Raw genomic sequence first — 19488 nt, forward strand, 5'->3', positions numbered from 1 at the left:
CGTAAATATATTTTGCAGGTATATGTTATATAAAAATAAAGGTATATTTTGGATATTCCTATAAGCTCATTCATCTTAATGTTTCCATGTTGCTAGTAGATAATGCGAATCCTAACACAAAAAAGTGATACGTTCTTTTAGCTTCCTAAGGTTAAACCTGTTGACCTTGTCTCGCACACGGAACAACGCCAAACAGGCACAAACCGCGTTAACTAAAATACAAACCTCATTATGTTTATTTATAAACCTCATATTCTCCTATATTATTATTATTATAGATATTAAATACTTTAAATAGTAACATAAAACCAATATGAAGGGAAAATCCATCTTCTCAGGGTTGTTTCGATACCATTCGAGACTAATTCGGATAGTTATATAGCGGTCAAGCGACTTACCGAGCGATGTATGATTGTGAAAACATAGCGTCTAAAACCTCTCCGTTAGACCTGCGGGGTATCATGCGCTCAAGGCATTCTATAGCAAATACAACCTGTTGTAGCATATGGCAACGTATATAAATGCTACGACAGAGAACTATAAGGTAATGGTCAGGCTTCTAAGAGGCGAAGTAAGGTAGGTCTGTATTTCGTGCTTTTGCAGATTCAGACAGGGCCGATTGCTTGACATAATGTTCTCTAACGAATGAATGTTGACGTATAGCGGAAAGCGAACCTAGTCCTACAAAATGAGCACCACAAATATTTTCCCTGTCTTTACTCGTCTTGTAGGACCAGGCGACCCTTAATCAACGTACATCGGAGTATGTATGGCAGCATTAACGTAGTTGTATACATACGCATAGATACGATAAAGTAGATGCAGTTTTTTTGAGTACGCTAGGATTTGGGTCTATCAGAAACGCGAATCGTACGAGATGATTATTGCCGTAAATTTTCTCGTTTCCCGGCATGGCTCGTGTAATATGTACGCTCTGAAGAGCAATCAACAATTTGTTTCGTTAGGAATGGCCTGAAATGAGGGCTATTTATAGAATTCCTGCGTCTTAGAAGATAGATAATAATCCTTTTAACACTTTCTACTTTGGAATATGTAACTGTTAAATTTACAAGCATCCTTCTATAAGATAGTGCATTTAGAGACTGTCTGCTTTTAGAAAGACCCGTGCCTGCATTTGACAGAATTGAGTTTAGACGATTTTACTTAGGCCTTGCAAGGATTCGCAATTTTTGAAGTGGCTCCATAACGTCTGTAGTTATCTCTAACCTTTTTAGCCGAATAAATGCTTCATAAGGTCATAAAATTGATGCGCAGTGAGGAATTTTCGCACGATCAATCAAGCCAATCGAAGGGCATGATTATATGTAACTAATAGAATTACGCTTTTCGCATAACTTCGTTAGTTGCGAACGTTTCATAAGGTACCAAACAATAAATCAACCATTATTTTATAACGGGTATTGAGACTGACTTTTTTTTTCCTTTTTAAATCCTTACTAACAGTATTCGACGTTGTAGGGGCAAATTCGGAACAAATACATTTCTGTAAGTGAAGGGAACTTTGGCTTAATTAATATTAGATGCTCTAAAACCATACACACGGACGAACGAATCTCGGGTTAAAAGAATCAGGGGTCCGGGCCAGCTTTAGGTCCTACCAACGACACGCGCACTGTGCACGTAAAGTTGACAAAGCTAACATAATATATTTTTTTCCGTGCAAACAAATCGGAAGTCGAGCTTGCTGGCAGATGACGTCGTTATGGGGTTTTCCCTAAACTTCAACAAATAATAGTTTTCTAAGCAATACATGTACCAGTATATACATCGTCAACATATATGCTCAGTGTCCACTCTTCTACGTTTCGACTTTCGACAAAGGCTCGTTTATGCCTTTGGAACGTGTCGTAATCAAATTTAACCATGGATTTCCACTCTGCGGACAGTACGAGATGCCGGAGTCATCCGGACCCCCATTTCTAACAAGGTCGGCTGCAACGAACATTACTGCCGCCATTAGCTCTCGTGCCGAGATGGAGTTTCGCAAACAGAGATCAGCAAAACAGTCATTTGTACGTTTTCACACGGGATTTTACAATGGAGTTTCACAGGAATCAGCAAAAGCTGAAAATCGACTGTTCTAAGTAAACGGTCGTAATAACACCATGTTCAAACCAGGACGGATTTTCACTGGTGCTTGCTATCACACCTCATGAACAGTGAAGTGAGATCAGTAATAAACAGAAAACTAACTATACTGCCAGTCTGAGTCACAAGTTAGAATAGATCTAACAGGAAGACACTTGAGGTCTCAATACGACCGCCAACGGCCACCGACAACCGCCATCGCGAGCAGTTTATATACGTCCACAAAGTTTGAAAGCGCGCCGCTGCTATAACTTATTTACGCTCAAGGCCGGCGCTTTGTTCTCCGAGCCGAGTAAATTCATTGAAAAAGCGTATATCGAACTTAAACTTCGATTGTATTGTTTGCGTATTATCGTTATTGTGTCGAACCGAACTTCGGCTCGGGGAAATTATTTGGCCAAAAACATCCATCGATTAAAGCTGTGCCCAGATATGTACGTTAACCCTGTTTCATTTTATTTCGCATTGCTGCGATACATTCTCTAGCAATGCATTTTATTGAGGCATCGAATGAAGAATCGACCTGATATGATCGTTCCTACAGACGTCGTACTCTCAGTATTTGAACTCAAGTTACCAACCTTAGAAATAAAGTGGTTCTTGAAGTTATGCCAATGTGGCGTTCACTAACCTACATCACCAAACCACCATTTCAGAGAAATTTCTAGACATCCATAAAAAAACAGTTCGCAATGCAAAATGATTAATGAAATCATGAGTACTTGTATGGATATGTCGTTAAGTGAAAATAATTACTTAACTTATTAGCGTTCAATTTTTCTTTTAGATAATCTTTTAGAGTGTGTCGTCAATGTTCAGTGAAACTATCTGTTATATTTTTATTTTAAGTTGATATTAAAAAGTAGAGGTCATAGTTACCTATCAATGATTCTACCAACCGCTCGTTTGTCACTAGCAATCTAGAAAGAGCATTAAAAAACAAAAGCGGAAATCAGTGACCGTTTTTTAAATTAGTAGTACAGGCTAGTCCATACCGTATCATAACCATTGAAGGTTTTCTGAGTCCGTTCTCCTTTTTGATCCTGAACGAAATTGCACATACGCAGGGGGACAGATTATTGCTTCGTTCTGCGTAGCTGAAGTACCGCTAAGAATAAGTGGTTAAAAGGAGCACGGATGCACTGTAGCTAGTAACGAAAATAGGCTTTTTTCAAACCCATTCTGTTCCTTCCTGGCGCTGTCAGTCACCGATAGTTCACGCCGCACGGGGTTAGAAGGCCATCGTTAGGTTAATAGGTGATTACAAGGTTTTTGTTGCTCAAGCACATTGCCCATTTCTGCATTGCATCATTCTGAGTGAAAAAGATTTCATTTCGGTTGCATGACTCGTTTGCTCTTACCGCTTATCGAGGATAGTCCATTCCGAATCATCATCTCCAACGTCTTCTTTAGCTTCAGCAAGCATCGTCTCTGTTGATGCTGATGTATCTGTTATTTTTGGGCTAGGTTTCTCAGCCCTTGCTGTATGAGCGTTTTCCAATAGTTCAGTCGCGCCAAAGCCTTCAAACTTGCCGTCATATGCCCAGGCTAAATTCGTTGATATCCATACGATAAGCACAGCCATAACGACATTTCGTTGAACCATCTACACATGTGTAAAGTAACGACGTTAACCATATAAGATCCGAGGATTTCTATCTGTAATAACGTAAGAGTGCATTTTCCTATCATAAGATCTGTTACGGTTAGAGAAACTGTGCTCCACCGTTTAGATAACATCCTGGACGGGAACGGTGCTTGTGCAAACTAGCAAATGGTCGTGGACTCAAAAATTCTGTATACCATCCGGGTTTCCTGTAACGTTCTTAATTAACTTAATCAAACCTAATTAAATATCATTCATTTTTGAAGAACTTAACCGAGCACTGCTGTAAAGAGCTCTATGCTTGAGAAGATATTAAGATAAGTTTCAAGTATGATATTATCTATTCCTTGAATAGCGCACACAAAGACACACACACACACACACACACACACACACACACACACACACGTACACACAAAGATCTTGTTGACTAAACTGTTGAATCCTTAGTAAACAACCTATAAATCCAGCTAGGGTTTAAGGACTGTTCGAAGAAATTAGGGGTTCGGTAACCGATAACGGATGCCTGTTTAAACATTTGATTAAAGTAATTGTGCCAATATTGTAGAATAGTCAGCGTTGTCTTATTGTTTCCACACGAAGTGGTCCTATCTGAATAAATAGAGGAATTATATAGTATTTTATGCTTACCTTCAAATTCGTCAATATTTGATGGTATTGTGCTGTATCCTCGTAGCGCTGTGGGCTAGGTTATGATGGCACTTGTGAGTATGACACAAATTGCGGATTGTCTAGTCAGATTCTGCCGTGCATTTGGTTCTTTCCTAGCTTTCAGCTTTATTCAGGGTGGATCGGGTGAAGCAGGTGAATTAAAGTAAAATTTCTGAGTAGAAGAATGAGACAGGGTAATAGATATGGCGTCTTATAGAGTTTCTCGAGTACAATTTCAGCTAGAAAAGAAAGCACTCTTTCTTTTAACCATCGTATTGTCCAAGACCAGTGTACGTATGCGAACAATAGACATAGAAATCAAGTTGACGAAACTGCATATAGGCTTAATTACCTTTTATCGTCTGGGGACGACAGATATCACAACGTTGGTAGTGTCAATAACCGTTAAAGTCGAATAACCGTGGTTATTTACATACATAGATGTCAGAGAGGACTTTAGGCCTGGACGGAAAAATCAACTTATACACAGGAAGATTTTCAGGGATCGTACGTTGGCAGCTTGCGACTAAATGTTTCTCTCTCGAACAGGTCATCTGTCGGTCGTCGGATGGAACGGTCGCACTCTGTTTGAATGAAAGCCGCTTCACCCGCTTCAGAGCCAACGGTTTGCCATCACCGCCATTGGGGTTTATGGATGAACCATCCCTATGCCGTAATGCATGTTGAATCCGTGATGAGGTACTGCTTCCATAGCCCGCGGTTAAGCCTGTGTCTAGAAACACTCACAAGCCCCGTTCACCCCGCCGTTACTTAAACGAGACCGCTATGAACAAACGAAACTCTCCTTTTCGTGACCCTTTGAAAAAAACAACCAAAAACCGTAATATATTAAAAATAAAAAAAAGAAAGAGCTCATACTCAGCCGCCTACCGCGCGCAGCACGCAAATGTCATCATTCACTCCTGCGCCTCCAGCGAGAAGTACAACAACCACAGGCAATAGACCATGAATACTTTCGAAGCCGAGACACGGGAAAGCGACGTCATGCTAGAAAAGAACGCTATATGGTATACTTGTTCTACGATTGCTAACTTCGTCACCTTTTGCGGAATGTATGGATTTGCTATGCTTCGCCGAGATTTGTCGGGTATTCGTGAAGAACTATCGACGACTCGCAACGTAATTCGTCGACTTAATAAAACGTCCCGTTATTCTGCTCGTGGTGAGCGACTGGAATAGATGCCGATTTCTCTTGTTGTTGTTTCGCATTTGCATTAACCGTCCTACTATTATGTTTAGTCCTACTATGGCAGAACCTGTAGCAGGGGGGTCTCTAGTGCAATAGATATTGTTTCTCAATATTTCGTATAGCACATACGTCGAACCTTTAGTAGTGGAAAGCCTAAAATAGGTTCTGCATACAAAAGCCCCGTGCAGAGGAAGAACGATTACTTCTTAAATCACTGTAGAAGTTTACTTAGGGTATATTTGTAAAAATGTTTTGTAAACATTGGCGAGGACACGCCAGTGTAAGCGGAGCGTCAATGGAGCATTGCTGGAGATGAACAAGGCCTAAATAGTGTTACAACATTCGATGTTGATAGATTTTTTTTTACCGAACATTTACTCATGATATGAATAGCTGGTTCTTAATGATAACATGTCAGCGATAAGCTATAGAAAGGTAGTATATAAGAAAAATCATTATAAATACGAAACTCATAGCCTTTATAACGTCATCATTCAATGTATCCTAGTCTCCACTCAATGCACCACAGGCTCATCCGGGAAGGTCTATCTCCGATGTAATTGTATTTAATTGATTCCCGGCTATAATCTCGCTCATTTACTAAGTGGAGGCTGAAATTATGTATCTTGATGTCGTTTTTAGAAATCATGTACAGTATAACGCCAAGACAGGACCTATTCAAAGTAATTTCATTTAGGTCATGATTAGCGATTGTTTGTTTGTCGTCTACGATATTCGCAGGACTCATGAACCCTGTTATAAAATATAAAATGATGGTCAGCGCCCGATTATTTACAGATTGCGTTTAATTCATCTCACTGTGACTGCTTCGTCAGCTGACCACAGGTTTGTAGCAAACCTATTAGGGTACGGTACCGTGACTTGCCAGCTATATAAGGCTGTATTTCCCTATTTCTAGAAAGCTTTTATGCTGCACACAGATCTTTATCGGTATTCCATTTGTCGCTTGGTTTGCATCGCTTAGCATGTAACCCTATCGTTTACATGGTAATAGGTCTTTAATCGCAGAATTAACACACACACACAAATATTTTGGTTCTTGATTTTCGAATAAAGCACTTCATTGTAAGATCAATTTAGCATAAAGAAGTTTCAAGAAATTTAGGCATTGAAATTTAGGCGGTCCTCGTTACACGACTCCGTCACGATTTGTCAAACATGTAAGCGAGACAAATTTAGCCTACTTCAAAAATAAACATTGTTCATATCATCATTACCATATGTATGATATATGTGGTTTCTCTACAAGACGTATGTAACGTAGTACGTCTGATGTGTTGCGGAGAAAAGCGAGTCTTATATGACGTTTATGGGATAGCAGCCGCCGATAGAAGCTTAAACAAATTTCGAAATTATTCTTCTGTGATCGAACAACGCCCTCAGGTGGGATGCAGAATATCGTGTCAAAAACTGGGCGATACGATCGGTTTTGTAGCCCTGCATGAGGCCATGACCCAGCAGAAGCTGGATTCTTTACATTGAAACTGGCTCTGAGGGGTTGAGCCAAACCTGCGCAAATTATGTTAAAGCAGCGTTTCCATAGGAACATGAGCATGTGCCCGCAGTAATGGCCGTGCACAATTTGGACGCTGACTTTAAATAAAAATAACGTTCTAACTACAAGCAATTCATGCTAAGCTGATACTCCAATGCCGGCTTGATCTCTTCGAAATCAGATTAGCAGGCAAAAATGCTTTAATGCCACCGCAGTAATACAGCGACGAAACACAGTGTCAGCAGTGTTGACTAGGTGCCAGATGTCGTCTATTCGGCCCAACTAGAGCAGGCCCACTAAGGCCTAAGCCCATTTTATTGTAATACGAAAAACGTAACCAGCTTAAATATGCTACACGTCATCACCGAAAAAAATCATATACATTATACCTTGTTAATGACATATTTTTAACATATGTGCAGTTGACGAGCCTTTAGCTACCTTCGGATGGCTCGGGAGACCATGCTATTTAGCTTTATTAAACTTTATAAATACCTTTTACTATACGGGTTTAGTAAATGAGAGACTTTTGCTCCATTGATATAAATTCGAAGTTCGTATGAACTATTTACACACTTAAATTTTTCATTTCAATCAGATAGGGCAGTCGAATGGAGTCATCGTGACCATGACAGAGTTAGCTTAAAATGGGTACCATCATTAATACAACAGTAAATTGTCAGATGGCACTCATGACGTGTAGCGAACATAAAATCATTAAATGTATGCGGGGGGGGGGGAGTGGGGGGATCCGAGAGCGACCGCGCTAGTAGTTACCTGATTAGGCAGCCATTCATCTGTATGCATGACGAGCCATACCCGACTTGACTTCGTTCATCGAGCGCTATTCGACGGATCATTTTAAACTGAATGCTAAAAAAATAAGCCATAACGCTAATAGACCTCATTGATCGCCATCTGCTATAAGCCCAATCGTGCTCAGAAGATTTCCATAGGCGGCAAAACATAAGTTATAAGAAGATGCTCTGACATCTATCGAAGCAGGCCACCAGCTTTTTTCTTTTTTATTCGATATCTCAGCGAATCTAACCCGTAAACAAGGTAGCGGATATCAGAAAATCAATATAAGGAGTTCTTCTTCTCGAAAGTAAGTAGATTACTCCTTTGGATGAAGCTGACTGTGAAATATTTTTCTTGACCTCTTAGTCCAACGCCTAATAGTGGGCCTATACACGGGACCAGAAAGATTCGAAAGACCCAAATCTAACATCCAGCGATTGCGGTGAATCTCGACATAACTATTTACTTTAATAGTGCGCTACACGTAATGCATCTTCTTTATCTTGTTACAGGGTAGGTGGTGGGTTATGTAGGATCGCTTCGACTGTGACAGCGGAAACCGCTATAGCAAAGTGAACTTTGCGAGATTTCGGTAAGGTAAGCGAAAGGAATCAGAGATTTCAGAAAATCGATGCTCACTTTATACGAACGCATTATCGAACATGTAACATATTCTTCTTAAGTCCACTATAACTCTGAGTGGATATGATGAAGTGTAGCTGCTAATTTCCAGACGAGGACGAGCTAATATTCGATATTAGCTTCAGATCTATCTGAAGTGTTTCGATCAAATCACAAGCTAGCGACAGTCCCTTTGGCGAAGGTGTAATTCCAGATTACTTATACTTGTGAGAGCTATATTAAATGCAGCCCGGGCTTATTTTACCAAAATGTCCGAGAAATAGTAGAATTATAATGAGACGTATCCTATTTTAGCATCTTGCGCACAGCGCGCTTGTACTCAGATAAAGATAACAAACGAGCTAGCCGAATAAAAAATTAGCGAAGATATAAATGCAGATGTGTTAATCGTAAGTATTACTGTCTTTTGTGCGATAAGATTAGCTGACGTTTTTCCAGATACCTATTGTGTGAACCCAGACCTCCCTTGGTCTGGGTCGGTCGCGACCCTAACCAGAGGGCATTAGATTCCATCAAATACACATGACTTCATTAGCTATTACACTGAATGGTTTTATGATGACTGTGAAGCTAACAAGGATTATATCGTCTAGAGAAAAAAAAAAAAGTAACATGAAACTTGTGCTTACGTAATACTGATGAGCGCAGCGGCCTTATTCACATACGACCTATCCTAACGCACGATCTAATTATGCGATAATGAGATACGTTCCAAACATTTTCTTTTTTTTTAATGCTCTTTATTGTTTATCCTATGACGGACTGTTTCAAAAAGTTATTTCCAGACGTGTCACGGATTACCACGCTATGACAGGAAAAAAATCTATTTCCTCCCTCTAAATAGTTATGCCCCATGAATAGATGGCGGAGTACAAACCGATAAGCAGCGTAATGGGATTAGATCAATTAAACCTTCAAAAAAAGTTAGTCTGTTTTGCTCCATTGCGGTAATTAATACAGCCCAACTAATCGACCTTCGTCCTGAAATCGAAACTATCTGAGATCGCAATTTCAGGATCTTTATTTACGCCTGTATTCATGCAATCCCACCATCTTTGTCTTGATATCTTGGTAGAAATATGAAAAATAAGGATATAATAATAATATGAACTGTGAAGGCAAGATCCTTGTTTGAATACGTGGGATAAGACACGGTACCTTATTGCAAGAACTCGGTGTCCTAGGGAAACACTCATTCGAATACATTCATCATACAGCTGCAAGCACGGTAATGAATTAGAAAATTCGAAAAAAATTGGTTCTGCAGTCGTGGATAAGTTGTAGCAGATTTATATTTGCTTTGTAGCTTTATTACATACGTGCCATAATAAATATGCCCTGTGTTTCTCTATTTTATATGTGACGCTGATTCTTCCCGGCATGTACTGCCATACATGTTAAAAACAGCACATAACATCCCGTTTCTAAAAAAAAAATTGGGTTGGGGGATAACTTTTTTTCTACAAGTGCACTTTTGAAAAAAAAGATAGGAAAAATTAATTTTTTTTTGTATCGCTAACACATCTCACGTTAGACGTTAGGATCGAAACAACTTGTAAGGGTGCTATGATGATATATTTGTCTACTAAGCTTGAAGACCCGTGTCGCGGTCTGAGCTCAAGATGGGCATCGATATTTCCTATAAGGAATTGATCATATCTTTGTTCAAGTAAGAGTCATGGGTCACGTTCGTTTCTTCTGAACATGTTCACACAAGAATAGGCGCTAATGATATCTCATTATTTTACCCTTATACGTACAATGGTACTTGGAACGTGTCGATACCAAACGAAACATGGAACTCAGGGCTGGGACCATATAAGACTTTGCCATGTTTACCAGTAGTCGGAGCCGTCCCTAATCTAATCTGCTGATCTTTTCACCTGCTGTAAACTGTCAAAGAAATACTTGTATTACATGTTAGTGAAATGGGTCCGTAAAGAAAAGTCACTCGCTATTCGATAACAATAATAATGCTCCAGATGCGTTGGGCCAAATCCTTTCGGTGAACTTGTGATAACGTTGCTTTAGCTGAAGTTTAACCGGAGAGTACGATTCTGGTGGCGTCGCGATCCGTTACTTTGGTACGATGAACCGACTCAATAAAGCTCTGAAGTTTTTATGATTACTACATGTTGTCAAAACGCAACTTGAGTTCAACAGCAAGTAATTTTGAAACTAACGCAAACCATAAAATCAACAGTGTCCAGAAATTAATACATTCTAACGCAAAACCACCACAGTGAAGCAAAGTCGAATTTTTAATAGACAACTTTTACTCCAATTCAATACACATCGATAGAAACCGTCTATGCGTACTACAACTCAGATACTCGTAGTTTCATATCCGTTTAAAACTGCAAATGGGCGCTTTTCAACAAAGCAGAAGCTTTCAATGCCCGACTCTGGGCTTCATTGTAACCCGCAGTGAAGACACGCAAGGTCCACACTTTTCACAAACACCACTTATAGAAGCTAACCTTTCAAACTGAAGTACATGAGCCTGCCGTAAGATAACATTTCGACCTCTCCATCCTACGATCCACTCGAACACCACGAAACCGATAGGACGATAGGAAACGTGCCATTAGGATATCTGCTTTTACTACGTACGTAAGCTAGCTTCTGAGTCAAGAGAAGACAAACAAACAAATGCTATTCCGCCGAGAGACTTAATTATCCTGGCACTAATACATCAAAATTTGAATTATCACATTTAGAGAACTGTCAAATCGATCACACAAATATTTAGGTCTATCAAATTTACAAAGGTCCAATAACTAAAGATTCGGGCATATACATTTGCCTTTCTGTGAGGGCACAGCATCTGAACTAATAGCTCTACTGGGCTTATGCTTTTTAGCAAGCTTTCCTTAGGAAGCCTTCCTCCTTTAGGTCTGGGCTAGGCCCTCTGCTCAGGCGGATAATGTATTTTACCGTCACTCTCTCTGCACATGAAATAGGAGAACCTAAGTTCCCCAATGCAAATTTTAAGGGCCAATTCAGAAAAATGCCAGCCGCCATCAACTAGGTCAGTGTTTAGCGTGGCCGGACTCTTCCGTTGCCTAAAACCATCGTTCAAACGGATCCTGTAAATAGTTTTTCGTCCTGGAGACTGAGTATATCAAAACGGCTTGTCCTCTAAGTATATAAAAGATAACTGATGTGATGTCCAAAACAGAGACCTTTGAATAATTGTGTAGTTTACGTTTTGTGGATATTACACCATAACAATGTCTTTGCAATGTTTCTAATGTCTGTCCTCTGGCAACACGTGGGCGTGCTTAAATCTGTTCTACTCATTCGGCGTTTACTGTTTATACGTACACTCAGTGCATGAATATTGCGAAGTCAGCTCGTTGCTGAAACACCTATGATCGTGTTGATTACTTTTTTGTCCTGTAAAAACACGCCAATGTCGAACTAACACCAAAGCACACAGTGTGCATTCATTGTACATATGCGCATACCCCCTAGCACTCTACTTCTCGTCACTTACTATACATTTTCTACAAAGGAATGAATACACGTTTAAAGCATTTTGGTGTCTATGCGGAAGAACTAGAAAATAAAATGCAAATTTATTTGCTTTTAAAGATACAAACCGTTAGCTCTACGGCCGTCTCAACTGTTTCAAGCAGGCTCATAGCGGATTAACGCACATAGTTCCAGCTGTCTACTGCGACCGGTCCGGTAATCCGCTACAAGACGCACCCAAGCCAGGCCAGCTTCGGTCAATTTTGGGCCTACGCACTCTCGTCTCGCTACTACGAGAGGCTAATCCTACCGTTACTTATAATCAATTCATTGTTATTACTGTATTGTTTTTGTGATTTCCTCGTTAGCTAGCTAAAGCGAACAGAAGAAAGGCGGGGAGTCGCAAGCATGCTTCAACTCATTCAAGTTGCACCTGTTTTGTTTGCGGAATGTATTGCAATTTGTTCTTCGTTACCACTTTTGTCCTCCATTTTCTCGCGTTTTTATGTTGAATCAAGTTCACAAAATAGAAAGAAAAATTTGTGACAAGTTATATATTTGTTGTATATAGAAAAATGTGACCTAGCCTTGTTCGCGTCAGATTCGTCACGTTGTTTTCGCCCCTCTATCTAACCCTGACACAGTTCCACTTATTGATTCTCCGGTTCGGCTTGCATCTAGCGAACGTCACGCAGGAGGCGACATAAGGGATACAGGTCGAATGGTATGGTAGGCGCAACTTTGGGCGTATGCTAGGACACTTAGGCATTTTCGAGTTCATCGTCATCAAATTCGGCCTCATCGTCGGCCGTTGCCTCTTGATATTGTTGGTACTCCGACACCAGGTCGTTCATGTTCGACTCGGCTTCCGTGAACTCCATCTCGTCCATACCTGGCGCAGTTGAAAACATTGAATACATTTCATTATTCAATTCATTATACAATAAAAGTGCAAACTGTTCGTGTTTCCACTTTTATCCATGGGGCTTGTGGCACCGTTAGACGTATCACATTAAATAGAGCCATCAACAAAGAAGGCGAGAACGCACCTAACAGTGTGTGTAATGTTGACAGATAGTTGGTATTGTCGTTACATAACTGCAGACTGCGAGTTCGCACTAGTGGCAAATCTATTAAATATGAAAAAAATACATATATATGAATGCACACCTTCGCCGGTGTACCAATGGAGGAAAGCCTTTCTACGGAACATCGCCGTGAATTGCTCGGAAATCCTCTTGAAGAGCTCCTGTATAGCGGTAGAATTTCCGATAAATGTGGCGGCCATTTTCAAGCCTCGTGGGGCGATGTCGCATACAGCTGTCTTCACGTTATTTGGGATCCATTCCACAAAGTAAGATGAATTTTTGTTTTGTACATTTAACATTTGTTCGTCCTGAAATGGCCGTAGCAACACGAAGGTAGTAAACATTGTATACTGCTGCTACCTTTTTGGTGGACCGTTCGATCGTTATTTGCAAACTAGTTTCATTTAAACTTTAGCTGCTGTCTAGGTCGTCCGAAAAGTGTAAGGTACGCGAAATCCCGCAACGACCACTTATCCGTGATAAAATTAAAATCTATAACTTAAATAAGCTTGATGATCGATCACTCCGGAGTTTCGGAACGGCCATTGAAATATGCTCAAAAAAGGACTGCGTCCTAATGTCGGTTTTTTCTGCAAAAATTGCTTCTTGATTTATAGTAGACATAGCTGTTTACCGTTACGTAGAGGAAAAAAGACTCTGAAAATTGTACTAATAGCGCATATCTCTCATACTGGATGTGTAATTAGAGTTCGATCTGCTTTACACTGCGTTGCTTTATAAGGACGTAAGGATTTTTGGGCCAAACACCGTGCGAATTGTTGGTAACAAAGTTTTCCCGGGTTCCAGTAGATGGCAGCAGTTCTAGCTTTAATTAAAGCTGAACCGTTTAATAACCTCGTCCGCTACGTATATAATCAAGAACATTCTGCGACCACCATTAATAGCTACGGGGTGGTAATGGCAAAAATAAGTCAGCCAAACTATTGCCCGTAAAATGCGACCCAACCACGTGGCTAAATATAGTCATAAGATTAGATTGTCTTACTGACCACTTCTTTCATACTCATACGACCACGGAAAATAGTCGCCACGGTGAGGTAGCGCCCATGGCGCGGGTCGCAAGCGGCCATCATGTTCTGAAAAAATCAACAAACATTTGAACAAAATTATCGTTCTAGTAAAAACAAGCAATTGTGTTCTGAACCGTATTTTCGACACAAAAAAAATGATTTCTAAGAAATCTACTAGGACACGTCTGTTATTTGGTAAAGTTCAGAAGCTCGAAATGTACATATATGCTTATTAAATCTTTGTATATACTGAAAGCATCGGCTGCCTAGTATGCAGCAGCGGTAGAATATAACGATCGTTACCTTGGCGTCGAACATCTGTTGGGTGAGCTCAGGCACGGTGAGTGCGCGATATTGCTGCGAGCCACGGGCCGTCAGGGGCGCAAAGCCAGGCATGAAGAAATGAAGCCTGTAATATATATTTATATATGTTACAATAAGATAACCTAATATGCGCCAATAGCCTGACCTGAGTTAGGTTTAAGAGTGATTTCATCACACACGGGAATCGCTTTGCTTTCCCTTTGTGCCCTAATATAAAAATAACATTGCTCGTTTAGATAACTGCATATACAGTAAAGGTGCCCACAGTAAAAAGAAACCATTCTCTTTTTTCGAAAATAGTGGAAACGTATTGAATTGTTTGAAGAAAGCCATATATTTACTCGTTAGCCGTCTAATGCTATCAACAACGAGTAAACAGACAGACGAAAACCCACCGAGGGAACGGTACCATGTTGACAGCGAGTTTACGTAAATCGGCGTTAAGCTGTCCAGGGAAACGTAGGCAGGTGGTCACCCCCGACATGGTTACTGATACGAGATGGTTCAGGTCCCCGTAGGTGGGTGTAGTGAGCTTGAGAGTTCGGAAACAAATATCGTACAGGGCCTCGTTGTCGATGCAATAAGTTTCATCAGTATTCTCAACCAATTGATGAACTGACAGCGTTGCGTTGTAGGGTTCCACAACAGTGTCTGACACCTGAAAATCATCACTATCATCGATGGACCAGTGCCTAAGAGGATAGCTGCTGTATATACTACGACCAGTTAATAAAACGTGAGGAACACTTAGTAGCATAATCAAGCCTCTATTAGTAACAAGTAAAGTGTGTTTTTTGCGTACACTTCCTTGGCGGAACTAAATTGGGATAAACTACTCTTGTGAAGATTATGTGGAGTTGTGTTCCACGCACCACAAGTGCATCTCCTGAAATATTACATAGGACTAAAGGAAAAGCCAGGCTCAGCCTATTCCAGGTAAATGAGAAGGATCTTCTATGCGAAATAGTTTAGGTATGCACGAGCTATTTGACCTTCTATTTTGAGATCCAATCGTTGGACAAAAATGTATTTCCTTCTAGTAATTCCACAAGTCACGAACCAGTATTCTATAATATTGATTTGTATGTTGTTGACCTTGAAGATTGTGGTAACACTAAGCTGCTATTTTCGAAACGACCTTTGACAGTCCCTGAAATGCACGCACCTTGGGTGAAGGCATGACTGAGAAAGTGTTCATAATTCGATCGGGATACTCCTCGCGGATCTTTGAAATCAGCAAGGTTCCCATACCCGAACCAGTGCCTCCTCCCAAAGAGTGTGCGAGCTGAAATCCCTGCAGACAGTCACAGGATTCTGATTCTTTACGCACAACGTCGAGGACAGAGTCTACAAGTTCAGCTCCTAGAACACAGTAACGTATACAACAACTATAATCAGTCGGAATCGACTGAGATAGTACAAATTCAACTTTTTCACTATAATTAATCAAGAGCAATTATATATGAGAGGACATTTAAGAGTCTTTTAAATAAAATACGGCACTGTGTTAACTCAACAACTTTCAGCTTTCTCTACCCCATTTAATCCAACCCTATCCGCGTTGCTGCGTCTTGATTTATGAACGACAACACATATTGTTGGTCCATTAAAACAGAACAGTTCGGAATAACAGCTTCCGACGAATTATTTATTTTATTAAGAATTATGACACTAGGAAGCTGTGATTTGTGGATTGAATGGATTCGTGGTAAGGGATACAAACGTATTGCAATGCAATGAGGCCACTCTCTAAATAGCCCATGGCTGTTCCTGCAAGGTCAAGGTGTATTACAAGATTTACGCTAAATTGGCGTAGCTACAAGGTAAAAGTTCGCTTAAGATTTACGCTAAATTGGCATAGCTACAAGGTAAAAGTGCGCTTAAGATTTACGCTAAATTGGCATAGCTACAAGGTAAAAGTGCGCTTAAGATTTACGCTAAATTGGCATAGCTACAAGGTAAAAGTGCGCTTAAGATTTACGCTAAATTGGCATAGCTACAAGGTAAAAGTGCGCTTCTATGCATAGCAAAGGTTAATGCATTTTTGGCCACGATAATACTACGCTATTATACGTATAGATACACTGCCGTTGAAGGATGAACCGGCATTGCTTCTATGTTGAAGCCAGCCTGTAACCATGAAATATGACTAGAGCTACTCGAGAACGATCAATATCATTTATTGGGTAGAAACATTCAGAATCATGGAATGGTTATATCTGGCCCCCTTCCGGGCGTAAACGAAATATAAAGCCACAAGAAAAAACGGATGCAGACAAAAAAAAAAGAACATCATTTCCCTAGTCTTTAATCTATACCTGTAATGGTAGTGGAGATTAGTTTCACAACTTAGCCATGCTAGCGCCTTCCTAGACATATGACAATAGGCATTGTTTTTTATTTTCATAACGTACGTTCATTGATAAACTACTTTGCTTATCATACCTTCAGTGTAGTGTCCCTTAGCCCAATTATTTCCAGCACCACTCTGACCAAAAATAAAGTTATCGGGCCTAAAAAGTTGTCCGAAAGGTCCGGATCGAACCGAATCCATCGTTCCGGGTTCGAGATCTAGTAAAATCGCACGGGGCACATATTTCCCACCTAGAAAGAGACAAAAACAATATGGCTACTATCGTTACGCGTCACTAATGCAATAGCCAAATGCTTATTTTCTAATAAAGCGGCAACAATAAAAAGTGTAATTAAATTAAAACATAGACGTCTACCAACAACTCGTTGTCAAAAAAAGGCACGCTGATCAACTTATTTGCGGCTTCATATTGTCAGTACGTGGCAATAACATCTAATAAAAGGATGTCCGAATGAAAGGCCTTCTAGTACATAGCGGCCAGGACGGCGGTTAAATCGTAAATTTGTAAACCTTACAATGCGAGTAATATCCATCGGCAATATGGACAACTAGAAATGGGGGTTTAATATAGGTCAACGGTGTCTTACTACAACTATTGAAATGCGAATGTATGTCAAATATAAATCAGACGGATCTAAAACTATTCGTTTACTAAAAAGTAGTAGATGCTTAGAAACATTCAGGCTTATGTCCGGCCGTTCCATGCCTCATTTATATGGGATGCACCTCGTTAACAATAAAAGCTATGTTGCCTAATTTTTTTTTATCTATAATGTTTTCGAATTGATCCCGGCTTCGCTTCAACGATTTTTGTCACAGGCCACTTTACTCAGTGCTTCGTCGCTTAATTCCGCCGCAAGCGTTATTAAACGAACATTCTTTTCTTAAGACACCAAGGCCCACTTATAATAACAAATTGAATCTTCGTTTTTATTCTAGATTAATAAATACTTCCTGGGTCAGCGTCTGTACCCATTAAATCGAGTAAGTTAATAGGGACTCTAAGGAGCTCTTCTCACCATAAAATATTCCTTTTGGATAACGCCATGGTGGCTCAGAGAGACGACTCTTTAAGCTGTCTTCTATTGGCCAGATGCCCTGATACAATTTGTATCACTGACACAGGCATATCTGCGCTACTTGGCTGATCAATACGGCCCAGCGCCCCAAGCGGTTGTCACTAAAGTTAAGGGGAGAGCTAAAAGCCAGCGCCTGCTCCCAGCCAGTTTTCGGGGGTGTCTCGAGGGGGGGCACAGTGACCCAAATCCACCCAGACAGCTCTAGAAGAGCTAAATGATAATCTGAACTCGATCAGAACAAAAGGCTTAATGCCGCTGGCACCAGTGCGTTGACATTCATCATTGCCTCAACTTGGCCTGACCGCTTGAGGCTTACTGGGTTCCTACTTACAGACTTAGCAAAGACTGAGACGGGATGCAGTCGAGATGACTTCTGATTATTGAGCGCTGTTGAAGTTAAATGCCATAGAAACAATAAGTGACTAATTCGCTAGCTTCTATCATACTTGAAGCGTAGCGAATTTCAAAAAGGCGCAGTTGTTTCATTATTGATATCGATCATTCATTAAGAGATAGAGTCTCGTGGCGCATCGAAACAAACATGTACGATTGAAAGTTTGATTCGTTACACGTACAGGTTGTAAATTTAATTAAACTTCTTTAATTGACAGTAATTTTGTCTAAAGGGTCAGCGTGACAGAACAGGCATGAAAGACAGCAATGAAACATACTATCGCGAATTAGTCAGATCCAATTTATAAATTTCATAAAATATATACCGTAACATTCTGATTCGGATTGTGCTGAATCATGACGTGGTACGCGATTAAAAAATAACGCAAAGCAACGATTATCCCTATAAAGCCTTTGTCGTGGCTGGGTAATGCAAGTGCTTAGCGAACTTACGCTAAACGTAATGTACGTTGATGATCGAATACTTCAACTTGGTAGTATAACCATGAAACATCATTTAGAGTAGACGACGACGCTGACGACCTCTTTTCATACTTGTAACTTTTCATACTATGTGGGCATAAATGTAAGTTTTGGTTTTATGATTCAATGACGAACACAAGACATTAAATACCTGTTGCTTCGTTGTAATAAACGTTAATCCTTTCAAGCTGAAGGTCCGAATCGCCATTATAAGCTCCTGAGGGGTCGATACCGTGCTCATCGGAGATCACCTCCCAAAACTGTAAAAAGAGATAAAAAATAATTTAATTTTAAACAATTTCTGGGTCACAATGCAGCTCGTGTCGATACACTCTTTATAATGCATGTGTTGAATAATATCGACCCATATTTAACTCAAGGACCAGGTTTTTCAGTTTCAAATAGTTCATAATTTGATCCATTACAGCGGAAACCATTATCAATATACGGGCAAGGAGTCAATTCTCCTTCTCTAACACTCGGTGACAATTTCCCGTTACTGTGAATGAGATACGAACGAGTGCCGAAAGCATTCCTACTTTCGTCTACAAAGGAAAGGTTTTTCAGGCAGGATTCTTGAAAATCTCGGCAGACTTGCATAGGTGGCATTGGACTGATACCTGGCACCGTTCAATAACGTGTTCCAAAGCGATCTGTATGCTCTTCAAATTATATCGTTATAT

At 40.2% G+C, this 19488-nt stretch overlaps 1 protein-coding gene across 1 annotated transcript in view; it reads right to left on the reverse strand.

The window, feature by feature from the left end:
* Positions 1-12095: 12095 nt before the first annotated feature.
* Positions 12096-19488, reverse strand: part of LOC111253776 (tubulin beta-2B chain-like) — a 14003-nt gene continuing 6610 nt past the window's right edge. The window contains exons 2-9 of the mRNA XM_022813730.2: positions 18957-19065; positions 16922-17080; positions 15642-15838; positions 14872-15134; positions 14456-14561; positions 14132-14218; positions 13204-13429; positions 12096-12925 (exon numbers count right to left, since the gene is read on the reverse strand). Coding sequence (XP_022669465.1) covers positions 12795-12925; positions 13204-13429; positions 14132-14218; positions 14456-14561; positions 14872-15134; positions 15642-15838; positions 16922-17080; positions 18957-19065 — 1278 coding nt within the window. The 3' untranslated portion in view covers positions 12096-12794. The remainder of the gene's footprint in view (positions 12926-13203; positions 13430-14131; positions 14219-14455; positions 14562-14871; positions 15135-15641; positions 15839-16921; positions 17081-18956; positions 19066-19488) is intronic.

The sequence above is a fragment of the Varroa destructor genome, unplaced genomic scaffold (assembly GCF_002443255.2).
Source record: "Varroa destructor unplaced genomic scaffold, Vdes_3.0 BEIS01000007.1, whole genome shotgun sequence".
Taxonomy (NCBI): Eukaryota; Metazoa; Arthropoda; class Arachnida; order Mesostigmata; family Varroidae; genus Varroa; species Varroa destructor.